The sequence below is a fragment of the Bufo bufo genome, chromosome 4 (assembly GCF_905171765.1).
Source record: "Bufo bufo chromosome 4, aBufBuf1.1, whole genome shotgun sequence".
Taxonomy (NCBI): domain Eukaryota; kingdom Metazoa; phylum Chordata; class Amphibia; order Anura; family Bufonidae; genus Bufo; species Bufo bufo.
Window position 1 is genome coordinate 602,501,568 of NC_053392.1, and position 14,670 is coordinate 602,516,237.

General features: G+C 44.6%; 1 protein-coding gene across 1 annotated transcript in view; it reads left to right on the plus strand.

Annotated features, from left to right (window-relative positions):
* Window positions 1-399: 399 nt before the first annotated feature.
* The window catches only part of LOC120999597 (calpain-8-like), a 68,264-nt gene continuing 53,993 nt past the window's right edge, over window positions 400-14,670 (plus strand). Inside the window, exons 1-2 of the mRNA XM_040430553.1 lie at window positions 400-635; window positions 3,432-3,501. Coding sequence (XP_040286487.1) covers window positions 420-635; window positions 3,432-3,501 — 286 coding nt within the window. The 5' untranslated portion in view covers window positions 400-419. The remainder of the gene's footprint in view (window positions 636-3,431; window positions 3,502-14,670) is intronic.

Genomic DNA, 14,670 nt, shown 5'->3' on the forward strand with positions numbered 1-14,670 from the left:
CAGAGAAATTTAAATTTTTCCAAATTTTTTGTAAACTAAAAATGAAATATTTTGACTCAAATTTACCACTGTCATGAAGTACAATGTGTCACGAGAAAACAATCTCAGAATGGCTTGGATAAGTAAAAGTGTTCCAAAGTTATTACCGCATAAAGTGTCACGTCAGATTTGCAAAAATCAGCCTGGGATTTAAGGGGAAAAGTGGCCCGGTACTGAAGGGGTTAATAATAAAGATAAGACATTGGTGTTATGTATTTTTATGAATCATTAAATGTGTACATAGCCAGGTAAACACAGCTATACCTCACCCCACCAGTGTGATCCATATCTCCGGGGTTTTATTTAGCATATAACTCAGTATAAATACCTCCCTGCGGATTCTCTATAATCATTCACTACAGCGCAGAGAGCTTCACATCATGTCCGGAGTTGCCTCTAAAGCTGCGCGTCTTGGCTCCATCAACAACCCAGTAAAATTTAAGGATCAAGACTTTGAGAAACTGAAGGCAGAATGCTTGGCCTCTGGCACTTTATTTAAAGATCCAGAATTTCCCGCTGCTCCGGCCTCTATGGGATTTGACAAATATGGTCCAGAGTCAGAAAATGTAAAGGGGCTCGTGTGGGAGAGGGCTTCGGTAAGAACCTGTTTAAGACTAATGTCTATGTATATTCTTCTTCTTTTTTTTTTTTTTTAGAGGAGGCAGTAGGAAAGAAGTTAAATATGTGAAATGATATCATTACTGTACATTCTCTGAACTGCTTCCTGTTCGGATTGCTCCCGTTGAATGTGCTGCTCTTTTGACACCATGTTTTACAACAGGAGACGCTGAGCGGATTGATATATATATCTTGTTAGTCTCAGTATAACTTGAGATAGTATTGGAGTCTGATGGGTGGTCTTACCAAGTGGGACTGCCCTCTGGACCTATTGTAAGGAGCAGGGATTGATACTGGTAAATCACAAGTTATACTAAATCTTTCCCCACGAAACTATATCAAACACCTCATCCTGTTTTGTAATATGCTGCTCACAGACAGCCATTACATTCAATGTGACTGATGCCCTGAACAACATTACAATAAATTACACCTAGTGTACAGCGTGTGGGGGTAGGACCCAAAAATTCTCTATTAATCCCTGTGTCATGCTCCACCCTCCAGGGATTTGCACTAGTGCATCAAATTTATTTAGACAGTTCTTTTAAGTAAACCTTTTTCCCTTGGCATACCTTAGAGAAAGTCTAAGGGAACCAAGACAAAGCCTGTAAACTGTTGGAAGAAACATTTATGCAAGTAAAGCTGCTGTTGAACTTTATCTCAAGGTCTGGACTCAAGTTATTTCTTCAAATTCCTCAATTATTCCCCCTATTTATTGCTTTGGAGCCAAAGCCTGGGGTTCAGGTAGGAGCACCGTGACACACATAAAGAGACATTTTAGGCAGCAGCATACCACTCAGCATTTCCTACACCTGTGACGCGACATAGAGGGCCCTGGGGCGCAGCCGCCCATCGCACACTCTCGGTGGCTGGATCCTTCTCTCGCGTTCCCAGGGCTGTCACAGGGATGGTGTGCACCTGGTTGTTGTGACTAGCAATGGTTTCCCCTGGGGGACCCTATCAGTGTCTCCTGTCTGATAGTTGGAGGGGTGCCCTTGATGGTGTCGTAGTGCAGAGTTATAAGATGAGAGACAGGCAGCCAAGTGCAGTTGAACAAAATGGAGAGTCTTTACTGAAGTTCAAAGGTCACAAACCCCTCCACACAAAATGGAGGCACAAGTTTCAACGAATACTGGCTAAAGCAGGGGTTATCTTTGGAGCCCACCTGAGAGGTTCATTATTTTTTTTTAACTAGATGCAACTCCAAAACCAGCACTACTAATTGAGCCGGAAAGGGCTGCGAGAAGCCAAAGGTGCCCTAACCAGGGCTAAGAAGTCCAGCAGCCATAAACGTGCATTACCCTCACAGGCTAAATCCTTGCACTCCATCTTACAGCTGCTCAACCGTCTCAGGGGTTCCTTATTTGCACACCACCTCAGGGGTTCACTAACTGGAGTCTTCTTTGGGTCTCAAATAAGCTGGTTCTGATTGTCAAGACTGGATGCAACTCCTTCAGCAGCTTGTCAGACTCAAGCTCAGACTGTACTCTATGACTGACTGTACAGAGAGGAGGCCAAGCCCAGCATTTCAGAGGCATTGCTTCAGCTTAAAGCCCATGTCTATAGTAAAAAACAATGCAAACCTAATCTTCAGAAATATACAGCACATTCTCCCAACTTCATCCACTAGCAGTGGCTTAGTGAATCACTGCATGAACATGTCCATGTGACTTTCCACCAATAGTGATCTCAGCTGTGCTGTATAAATGTCTTTGCCGATAATTATATACATATACAGTACAGACCAAAAGTTTGGACACACCTCATTCAAAGAGTTTTCTTTATTTTCATGACTATGAAGGCATCAAAACTATGAATTAACACATGTGGAATTATATACATAACAAACAAGTGTGAAGCAACTGAAAATATGTCATATTCTAGGTTCTTCAAAGTAGCCACCTTTTGCTTTGATTACTGCTTTGCACACTCTTGGCATTCTCTTGATGAGCTTCAAGAGGTAGTCCCCTGAAATGTTCTTCCAACAGTCTTGAAGGAGTTCCCAGAGATGCTTAGCACTTGTTGGCCCTTTTGCCTTCACTCTGCGGTCCAGCTCACCCCAAACCATCTCGATTGGGTTCAGGTCCGGTGACTGTGGAGGCCAGGTCATCTGGCGCAGCACCCCATCACTCTCCTTCATGGTCAAATAGCCCTTACTTTCAAAGTTTTCCCAATTTTTCGGCTGACCTTCATTTCTTAAAGTAATGATGGCCACTCGTTTTTCTCTACTGAGCTGCTTTTTTCTTGCCATAATACAAATTCTAACAGTCTATTCAGTAGGACTATCAGCTGTGTATCCATCTGAATTCTCCTCAACGCAACTGATGGTCCCAACCCCATTTATAAGGCAAGAAATCCCACTTATTAAACCTGACAGGGCACACCTGTGAAGTGAAAACCATTTCAGGGGACTACCTCTTGAAGCTCATCAAGAGAATGCCAAGAGTGTGCAAAGCAGTAATCAAAGCAAAAGGTGGCTACTTTGAAGAACCTAGAATATGACATATTTTCAGTTGTTTCACACTTGTTTGTTATGTATATAATTCCACATGTGTTAATTCAAAGTTTTGATGCCTTCAGTGTGAATCTACAATTTTCATAGTCATGAAAATAAAGAAAACTCTTTGAATGAGAAGGTGTGTCCAAACTTTTGGTCCGTACTGTGTATATATATATATATATATATATATATATTATATAATATTTTTAGGTAATGATATGGGTTTATGACTGCTGCCAAAAAATAAATAAAAAAAGGCGTTTAATTTTTACAGGAATTAATGAAGAACGCAGTGTTTATCATAGGAGGGGCAGAACGTGAAGATATCCGACAGGGAGGCTTATGTAAGTGGAGCTGAATTCAATGAAATATGAAAAGTTAAAGATATATTTCAGACATAGGACATATGAACAGGGACGGACTGAGAACCCTCAGGGCCCCCGGGCAAAATAAATCAAGGGCCCCCTTACAGGCCCCACCCATGCTCTGCTGCAAGCCCCACCCTTGTCCCGCCTCATAGCCCCGCCTCCAGCCACACCCTACACAATCTTTAATAAGATTTCAAAGTTAAAGCGACACAAAAGGCACCCAGACCCCTTCAGCTCATTGAAGTGGTCTGGGTACAGTGTCCCTTTTGCAAATCGAGCTGCAATGTTCTAGAGAAACTGCATTGTTTACGTTCCAGCAATAAGTCAGCCTCTAGTCGCTGGCAGTCACCTGAGGGCTTCCTGGAGTAAAACAGACCTTTGGTCTGGTATTTGATGCATTTCCCCATAGGAAAGCATTGATTCAATGCTTTCGTATGGGGTGATCTAATCTCAGCGTCCATTAGTGAGCCTCTGTTAGAAACAGTCCCCTCCACCTTGTACTTGTTCCACTGATCTGCTACTTGCGGGCTACGTGGGCATGGGTTCAGTCACTTCGGCGCGTGATCCCACGAGACCCGTGACCTACAGCGGCGGGTCTCGCGGGATCACGCGCTGCAGGACGGGATTGCGCACCGAAGTGACCGAACTCATGCCTACGCAGCCCACAAGTAGCGGAACAATTACAAGAGGGGTGGGGAATAGCCAAATTAAAAAATATTTTGAACCAAAAGGTGTGCTTTTGGTGGGTTTTGAACTAATGGTGGTCTGTGGATGGCACTGTTGTGGGGGCTCTGTGGATGGCACTGTTGTGGGGGCTCTGTGGGTGGAACTGTTGTGGGGGCTCTGTGGGTGGCACTGTTGTGGGGGCTCTGTGGGTGGCACTGTCGTGGGGGCTCTGTGGATGGCACTGTGGGTGAAACATATATAGCACCTTATGCTATATATGTGTCATCCACAGATCCCCCCATAACAGTGTCCCTGTGAGTGAATGACCCCCAATACAGGGTCTGGGGGCTGGCATCTGGTGTTGTAATGGCAGCGGGGCCCGGTGCACTCACTGTATTCTATCGCACCGGGCCCCGCTCACTGTAATACTAATTTTCATATGTGAACAAGAACAAGAGAAATCCTCCGCGATCCTCTCCCTCTCTGTACTCACAAACTCAGTAGCAGGCAGGCTGGGCGGCAGCGCAACTCACTGACGTCACGCGCCTGCTCCTCCCACTTTATAAATGAAGCAGGCGGAGCAGGCGCGTGACGTCAGTGAGTTGCGCTGCCGCCCGGCCTGCCTGCTACTGAGTTTGTGAGTACAGAGAGGGAGAGGATAGCAGAGGATTTCTCTTGTTCTTGTTCACATATGAAAATTTGTATTACAGTGAGCGGGGCCCGGTGCGATAGAATACAGTGAGTGCACCGGGCCCCGCTGCCATTACCACCATTACCAGGCCAGCATAACACATTGTTATTCTGCGGCGGGCCCCCATCCCGGCCGGGCCCTCGGACCATGTCCGAAGTGCCCGACCGGTCAGTCCGCCCCTGCATATGGATGATAACACTATATACTAGACCCTTATAGTATATAGTGTTATCATCCATATTGGGTTGTTTCACACGAGCGAGTCCATTGCGGGAATCGCGCTCCGTGTGTGAGTGTGATCCTCCGCTCTGGACTTGCAGGAGCGCACGGCATTATCATGGTTTATAATGCTATGTGTCTCTGCTTGACCTTATTTCTACAGAATCATACCGACAGATTTATGTCACTATGATTCTGTGGAAAAAAGGCCAAGCAGAGACACACAGCATTATAAATCATGATAATGCCGTGCGCTCCTGCAAGTCCAGAGCGGAGGATCACACTCACACACGGAGCGCGATTCCCGCAATGGACTCGCTCATGTGAAATAGCCCTAAGGGTCATTTACTATGCTGAAATACGACCAAAATTAGGCGTATTTCAGGCACACATAGCGGCGCAACAGTTAGTTGCGCCACTATCTGCGACTTCGCCCTGCTAATGGCAGGTCTAAAATTGCGGGCGTGGTGTGGGCGAAGAAGGGGACGGGCCGGCAGGCCAATCTCACTCAACATTTTCTACACCTGTTTTAGGCTTAGAAAAAGGTCTAAATGTAAGACAGCAAGAAAGACGTCTTACATTTAGAAATGTAGATGGATGCGCGGAAGTTATGGAGTGACCGGCGCCTCTTCTTAACTCTGGCAGAACAATTGCCAGCTAAGGCTACATTCACACTAGCGTTAATATTTTCCGTTCATTGTCAATGGGGACAAAACATAACTGAACAGAACGGAATGCTCCAAAATGCATTCGAATTCCGTTCTCATACTGGAGAGCAGCATGCTGCGGTTTGCTTTCCATCCTGGGATCCAGAGCAAGACCCGTTTTCTGACACAATAGAAAACGGATCCATCCCCCATTGACTTTCATTGGAGTTCATGACGAATCCGTTTTGGGTTGTTAAAGATAATACAACCGGATCAGTTCATAACAGATGCAGTCGGTTATATTATCAGTAATGGAAGCGTTTTTGCTGAACCCTGCCCGATCCAGCAAAAACGCTAGTGTGAAAGTAGCCTTAGGCCTCTTTCACACGGGCGTCCCGGATTTGCTCCGGATGCGTCGCGTGTGCATTGCGGTAAACCCGCGCGAGTTCGCACGCAATTGCAGTCAGTTTTGACTGCGATTGCTTTGCGTTGATCATTTTTTCTGCGCGAGTGCAATGCATTTTGCACGCGCGTGATAAAAAACTGATTGTGGTACCCAGACCCGAACCCGGACTTCTTCACTGAAGTTCAGGTTTGGGTGAGGTGTTCTGTAGTTTTTATTATTTTCCCTTATAACATGGTTATAAAGGAAAATAACACTATTCTTAATACAGAATGCTTACTAAAATGTCATTTGAGGGGTTAAAAAAAATAAAAAATGAACTCACCTCATCCACTTGATCGCGCAGCCGGCATCGCCTTCTTTCTTTTTCTTTCAGGACCTGCAAAAGGACCTTTGATGACGTAATCGCGCTCACTACGGGGTGAGCGCGGTGACGTCAGCGCAGGTCCTGCTGAATGAAGATAGGATGAGGTGATCAAGTGGATGAGGTGAATTCATTTATTTTTTAACCCCTCAAATGACATTTTAGTAAGCATTCTGTATTAAGAATGCTATTATTAAGAATGGTCTTAATAAATGTGTCCCTATGTGAATAGACTCTCTATTTAGGACTTTATCACTTCCCTGTTTCTGTAAGAGGTCCTCCTCTAAAGACTGATTTTGTCTATGGACATTGGCTCCCATTTATTGCAATTACCATACCATGCCCTGCAGCGCGCCCCTGAGTCAGAACAGAAGATGGGAGTAGTAGCAGCCCTGATGATGATGTGTCACAGTTGTTGTGGTAAACATTAATAGTTGTAATCATCTCGCATCAAAGTTTGTGTAAGGAAAAAGGTGAGTCCCCCTTCCCTCAGCCCCAGTCAGAGACAAACACACGTGTTACCATCTTCCTTGAAAATCCTGAGAGACTCCCCCGCGCTTCCCAGTCTGCTCACCTTTTATTTACTAACAAAAGGTGTAAAAAGGGGCTGGCCCAAGACAAGGATACAGGAAGTGATGACATAGGAATATAAGACATAAGACATAATCATTTACAATAACCTAGCTAGCTAACAAACACATTTATACTATAACCTACCATTACCACTGGAGCTAATTTTATCCAGCCTTGCTCAGTGATCAATGCCAGATAAAATTACTATGATCCTCATGCATGTTTATTTACAGGACAACGTCATTATCTCCAGCGGCTGATCAGGCGCACTAGAGACAACAAACGCACGTTCCTTTCGACATACACGGGAAGATATCCACTCCAATGGTTTACCCTGACACTGAGAGACATGATGACAATACACAATATATTAAATACATATCCTAATAAAATTTCCACAACAGTCCCTCCTCTTTGTCATATGCTCGCCAATGTCCCTCGACGGATCTCGATCTTCTTCTTTGAAAAAAACAATCTTTGTAAAGTCAATCTTGACACGTCTTCTTTTCTTCGGGAGGTGACGTTTCGCGTTGGTCGCCGGCTGGTTTGGGATCCTCTGCATCTGGTCCATGGTTTGGTCTTCAGGGCATCTTGTCTGTTCGGTCTTCGGTAACTCAGTCGATTAGACATCAGGAACATCTCACTCCGGCGTATAGAAGGAATGGAAACAAAAAACATAAGTACATGTCCCATTTCCTTTCACCTGGATCCAATGGAAAACCAGTGAGCCCCAAGACCTCCCAAAGCTTTAAAAAGGATTCTAACCGTCACTAGTCATAGCTCCGCCTCTGTCCTGCTCCTGTCAGTATGGGCCTGACCCTTGTCAATGGTGTCTGCTAGCCAGGCATAACCTTCCTCACAACTGGAGGATCCCACATCTACGGGTCGCCTAGCTGCCCGGACACCCATACAGGATTAATAAGCAAGGAGGAGGAGCCAGAGCTAATATTAATAATGTATCGTCTATCAACAAATGCCTCCTTGTAACAAATAAACAAAAGTGATACTCTGCATTCTTTGACTTAGTTGAGCAGCTTCTTGCAGTGACCGGTGTGGATCCAGTTGTCTCGTCCTTCGAACTTCAGAGAGGTTGGCGTCATCAGCAGCACCTGAAATGGCCCAAGATATCTCGGCTCTAGTCCCGTCCTCGGATGTTTCTTTAGCACGACCCAATCACCTGGTTGACTAGAATGAACACTGGTTATTGAGTCTGGGTCCGGAAGAGAACTCCCGAACCCGGTGGTGGACATCGGGTGATAACCCGTGGGGCTGCCTGGGGGCATACCTGATGGAATAAAAGGGTTACAGTGGAACATTCAGGCCATGGATCGGCCGTGATTTTTACCTTCTTTGCAAAAATCAGACCCAAGTACCAGCAAAGAAAAGGATTGACATTTGAGAGGTTAGAAAGTTTGAAGATCGTTGTTTTCTGCACCACTTTCCCCCCTTCTCATCGTCCTTAAAACCAGGACGAAGAGAAGCTGGATTAAACATGGTGCATCGTCTCAAGGTTAGATGGAGAGATGACAGAGAGATAGAGAAAGAGAAAAGCGCTTCTCTTGGACTCTGCAGTCCTAGCGGGACGGGATTACATGACAGTGTTAGTTCGCACTGTCTGGGACTTTTGAATGCCCTGTTGCTGGAGCTCGATGGATTTGTGCAGCCACAGTTCTGCCTTCTGGAGGGAACCATGGCTTTGGAGTCTAGTGGGGAATTCACGGACAAACTTTTCCCAAATCCAGACCTCAAAGGTCCCTTCTTTGGGGATGGTCCACTCTGAACCTACAGTCCATTGGTGCCAATCTTTGAGGGGCTTAACAACTCCTCCTCCATAGATGGATTTCATGTACTGCTTGGCTATCCTATAGTCAGAAGTGGTACCCTTCTGTTCCCTAAATTACCCTAAACTCATGCTCGAGCCTTCTAAAAGTAGATGCGTCCATCTCCAGTTTCCCGCGATCTACGCAAGGAATTGTCCCGCGACCTACGCAAGGACTGCCCTGCGACACACGCTGGGCGGCTGTTACTCCCCTTCGTTTGCCTCTGAGGTGCCCCCAGGGTTTCTGGCACCGACACACGGACTCCGTTCACCCTAGTTAGACCTCAGGAAAAGGAGTAATCAGTGTGAGGAAAAGGGCTCTTGCCGACACACGGCGGCCCTCTGAGTCTCCTAATGAGATATACCAGCCTCGGTTTTGGCTCTGAATAGTGACCTGACCACAGGATAGGGCTTCCAATTGACCTGTAGTGGAGAACACACAGCTATTGGTAAGCCCGGGTGATATATATCACCTTGTCTCCTTAAAAAAAAATGCTCATCAACTCACTTTCCTTTGCCGATATGATTCTATATAGTCAAGCTGAACAGCACACGAAGCCCTTTTTGCAGTGACTGATCAAAAACCTCTCACTCAGCAGCAACCCTTGAATTCAGACAGTAGTTCCCACACAATATCATGCGACCCCCAGTACTCCTAACCAAATCTGCAGAGAAAAGAGAGGGAAAGAAAGAGAAAAAAGAGAAAAAAAACAAAATATGAAAAACCTAAAAAAATTAATAAAAAGGAAAAAATTAATAATAGGCTAAAAAATAAAAATGGGTTGGTAAATAAGGAAAAACTGAAAGAGACTTCAATAAAAACCTAAAAAATAATAATAAATGGATTAGTAAAATAAGAAGACCTGTAAACAGGAGAGAAAAACAAACATAACAAACTTCAGTTACAGACAGTCCTGCTACATACATTGAGATTCAGTAAAAAGTTAATTTTACCTTAACCCAAAACGCATACAAAAACTAAAACCTTAGGAACACATACAATTGTATAGGACTGAATTAACAAATCAATGTCCTGGGGGTTCCCCTGAAACCGTACAGGAGAAATTCTACCCACCCAGTAATTGAAATGTTAATTTGCCCAGCCCCAAACAGCTTCAGATTCATTTTACCAGAGAAGCAGGATCTAACATCACAAGGTCCCAAAACCGGTTTCTTTCACATTTTAACCGTTCATATTGTGATTTAAAATCTGCTTCATTGATCAATGACCTTTGCTGTCTCTGCCTTTGCAAAGAAGCATGTCTGGGACCATTGCCCCATCGTGCTGGTGTGGTTCTGGGGTACTTAACAAACCTGTGTCTGTTGCCATTAGCAACGTTACAATATCGTGCAATGTGCCCGTATTCCCTGCATGCAAAACAAAGAATACCTCGCCTCCCTGCATAATACCTTGCCTGGGCACATGGCAATTTGATTTTGCGCACAACATTAACCATATTGAGTCCACTTACCACGGACTCATCTGAGGAATCTTCTGGCCTTGTGTTAATACGCCCAACTCCAGGGTCAGACACATTGTCCATCTCCATCCCTGAGTCGGTTCCACTATCTGAACCACAGTCCTCAGACTTCTCCATGCTTACAGCCCATACATTGCCTCCAATCCCAGACACATTACTCTCCAACGGTTGTTTCAATAACTCTGGCAATTTAATTATGCCAAACAAGTCTACAATTCAGTGTAACAGCCACAGATATACAAACATTAAGCAGAATCATCAACTATAGGACGATTTCACCACTAAACTGCCACTAATGTTCACACAATGATTCCTGTATCAGACTGGTCACTGAGCTATAACATAACCGAACACTCCACTGATATCCAGCACAAAACGTATCAAAACAAAATAAAACTGTACATAGAAAGGTTACAAAAAGACAAGATAATCATTTGACAAAACTAACATTTCAGGCAAAAACAATCAGATCGCTTTCCATAGTAAACTGACTAAGATGGGCCGCCAAGCACATGGTAAAGATGGCTGCCAAGCACATGGTAAAGATGGCCGCCAAGCACATGGTAAAGATGGCCGCCAAGCACATGGTAAAGATGGCCGCCAAGCACATGGAAGCACAGAGGAAATCAAGATAGTGTGTACAAAATCCAACAATAAAAACAGTTTCTATATTCCCTGTTCCATACTCCCTGAAACCAGAGCACAACCTCCACTCTGTGGGTGATTTACAGGTTAGCAATATAAAAATACTCCCTAAATGCTGTCTCTAATGTACAAACACTAAAACCAATTGCTGCCTCTATAAACCTCTATAAAATTGCCTCTTACAAAATCAAAGTAACATAAAAGTTAAAAGTTACAAAAAACACAATACCCTGTCTACTTCTCATCATACAATCTCATCATACAACCTTATCACCTTATCCTTACACCCCTTGATGCAGCAGACAACAATCATATACACCAATAAGGTTCTTTTTAAGTAGATTTCTTTCCAGATATCAGCAGATTGGAGTACACAGATTTAAATTCCCAAAGAGCAAAACTTTCTCAACAATGAGAGTAAGGAAAAAGGATATTACCTTATGCCGGCCTTTTTTGCTTTTTGAAAATTAAGCTGTGTCTCCTTTAAGTTTTGCTAATAGCGGGGAAAAAAATTAGCTTTCTAATTCGTGGTCGCCAACTGTTGTGGTAAACATTAATAGTTGTAATCATCTCGCATCAAAGTTTGTGTAAGGAAAAAGGTGAGTCCCCCTTCCCTCAGCCCCAGTCAGAGACAAACACACGTGTTACCATCTTCCTTGAAAATCCTGAGAGACTCCCCCGTGCTTCCCAGTCTGCTCACCTTTTATTTACTAACAAAAGGTGTAAAAAGGGGCTGGCCCAAGACAAGGATACAGGAAGTGATGACATAGGAATATAAGACATAAGACATAATCATTTACAATAACCTAGCTAGCTAACAAACACATTTATACTATAACCTACCATTACCACTGGAGCTAATTTTATCCAGCCTTGCTCAGTGATCAATGCCAGATAAAATTACTATGATCCTCATGCATGTTTATTTACAGGACAACGTCATTCTCTCCAGCGGCTGATCAGGCGCACTAGAGACAACAAACGCACGTTCCTTTCGACATACACGGGAAGATATCCACTCCAATGGTTTACCCTGACACTGAGAGACATGATGACAATACGCAATATATTAAATACATATCCTAATAAAATTTCCACAACACAGTGTACTCCCTAAGGGCTCATGCACACGACCATTGTTGTTTTGCAGTCCGCTTTTCACTGATCCGTTGTTCCGTATCTGATGGGGTCTACATCCCTTGTGTTTTGCCACAAAACTTACCCGTATGGTTTCCGTATGTGTTCCGTTTTTGTGGATCGTATACGGACAAAAGAATGAGGCAATAAGGAGTTACAAAAAAGCACATGGCTATTGTGGGCCTGGCCTTAGAATTCACAGCACGGATCTGCAAAAAAGTGATGAAATACAGTGGTGTTCCGTTTGTGTTCCGTATTTTTTGCGGACCTATTGACTTTAATCGAGCCACGGACTGTGATTTATGTACAATAATAGGACATGCACTACTGTTTTGCGGAACGGCCATGCGGACATACGGAAACCAAATGCACACACAGTGGTGTCAGTTTTTTTTTGCGGACCAATTGAAGTGAATGGTTCCGCATACGGTCCGCAAAAAAAACCGAACGGACAAGGAAAGAAAATACATGTGTGTGCATGGGCACACGGCAGGGCACAGAAGGAAAGGAATACCATACGGTTTTTGGAAGACAGATTTTGCTGGACTGGTTTTTTGATACCCAAAATGTGTAGAGACTGACTTTTGTCAAGATGAATCAAGTGTGGAAGAGCCAGGATTTCCACCCACCAAGCCTGATGCATCAGACTAGATCATTCATGGTGCCACACCAACACTTTGAAAATATACCGGTTTCTTCTGGCTACCTGCCTCAGCTTCTGATTCTGCCACCCGCCTGATGCGACACATCTGATGCCATGTGCTCCTTCTTTCACCCATCATCTTCAGCTGGTACTGATATTGCCACTCACTTCCCCACTCTGTCACTCGGGTCTCCTGATGCTGCTGCCACCTTCACACTATGTCACCTTGCCACTCTGTGGTCTCCTGATGCTGCTGCTACCTCAACACTATGTCACCTTGCCACTCTGTGGCCTGCTGATGATGCTGCTGCCACCTCCACACTTTGTCATTGTGCCACCCTGTGGCCTCCTTCAGATTATGCTGCTTCTGCCCCCTCCACACTCTGTCATTGTGCCACTATGTGGTCTCCTCATGCTGCTGCTGCTGCTGCAACCTTCACAATGCATTGTGACACCCTGTGGCCTCCTCCTGATCCTGATGCTGCCACCTCCACACTCTCATTGTGCCACTCTGTGGCCTCCTGATGCTGCTGCCATCTCCACATTCTGTCATTGTGCCACCCTGTGGCCTCCTCCTGATGCTGCCCCCACCTCCACACTGTCAATGTGCCACTCTGTGGCTTCCTCCTGATGCTGCTGCCACCTCCAGACTCCTCCTCCTGTTGCTGCTGCTGCCGCAACATCCACACTGTCATTGTGCCACCCTGTGGCCTCCTCCTGTTGCTGCTGCTGCCGCCACCTCCACACTGTCATTGTGCCACTCTGTGGTCTCCTCATGCTGCTTCCACCTTACCACTATGTAATAGAGCCACTCTGTGGACTTCTCATGGTGCTCCCACCCTCCGCACTTCATGACTGGGCCACTATTTTGCCTTTCGGCCTGGCTGACATCATCATTTATTTGACCCTTCTTCTGATCTGTGAGAAGGAAGGAAAAATGAGACGCACAACGGATCCTGTCTATGCAACAGCTGTAGGGCCTGCATGACATGGTCCCTATTTTGCAGAATTGGTTTATAATTTGGTAGCCAAAAGCAGGAGTGGGTACAAAACACAGAAGACATGCAAATATTCCATTCACGTGTGTTATCTCTGTTTTGGTTCAACTCCTGTTTTTTTGGGCTTATACTGATGGATTATTGACCGAATGCTGACCGAGTAAAGGCGGATGCTCCTCAGACAGGATCAGTTTTTTGGGGCTTATTGTTCTGACGGATCAGAGGAGGGGCAAAATAATCAGTGACGTCAGCACCCTGCTGACACCCTCTCCACTCTGTTGGGGGGCCCTACTTGTATAAGTGTTTAATAGAACAAGTTCTGTAGACATCTATGTGGAATCAGCTGCCAACGGTGTAAAAGGAGTGCGCTTCTTCTTGGCACTAACATTGACCTGTAAAGCTGAGTTTACACTTTAGTTATTTGGTCAGTTTTTCCCCCGTGACTGACCAAATAAGTGAAGTGTGCAGTGATTCTAAGAGCGACGCCTGTCATCTGCATGTTATACTGACTCACAGTATTGTTTCACTACCACAGTAGACTCCCTATGCGTATTACTACAAAGGCACAGTGTTCTACACCACTATAAAGGCTCTCTGCAGCCAGGAAATAGCCGTTTTTTAATGTGATTCGCCACAAATAAATGCGGATCGAACCAAATTTTTTAGAAAAATTCAGCGAACCAGCCAAATCGAATTTTTGAGAAATTCGCTTTTACAGAGGTGTGTTAGGGCTCATTTTCTGTGGAATGATCTGTAGTTTTTGATAATACCATTTTTAGGTTTGTATGACTTTTGATCACTTTGTATTCAAATTTTTCAAGTGATGAAAAATAATTATTTTCTTTTCCGTTACGCCATT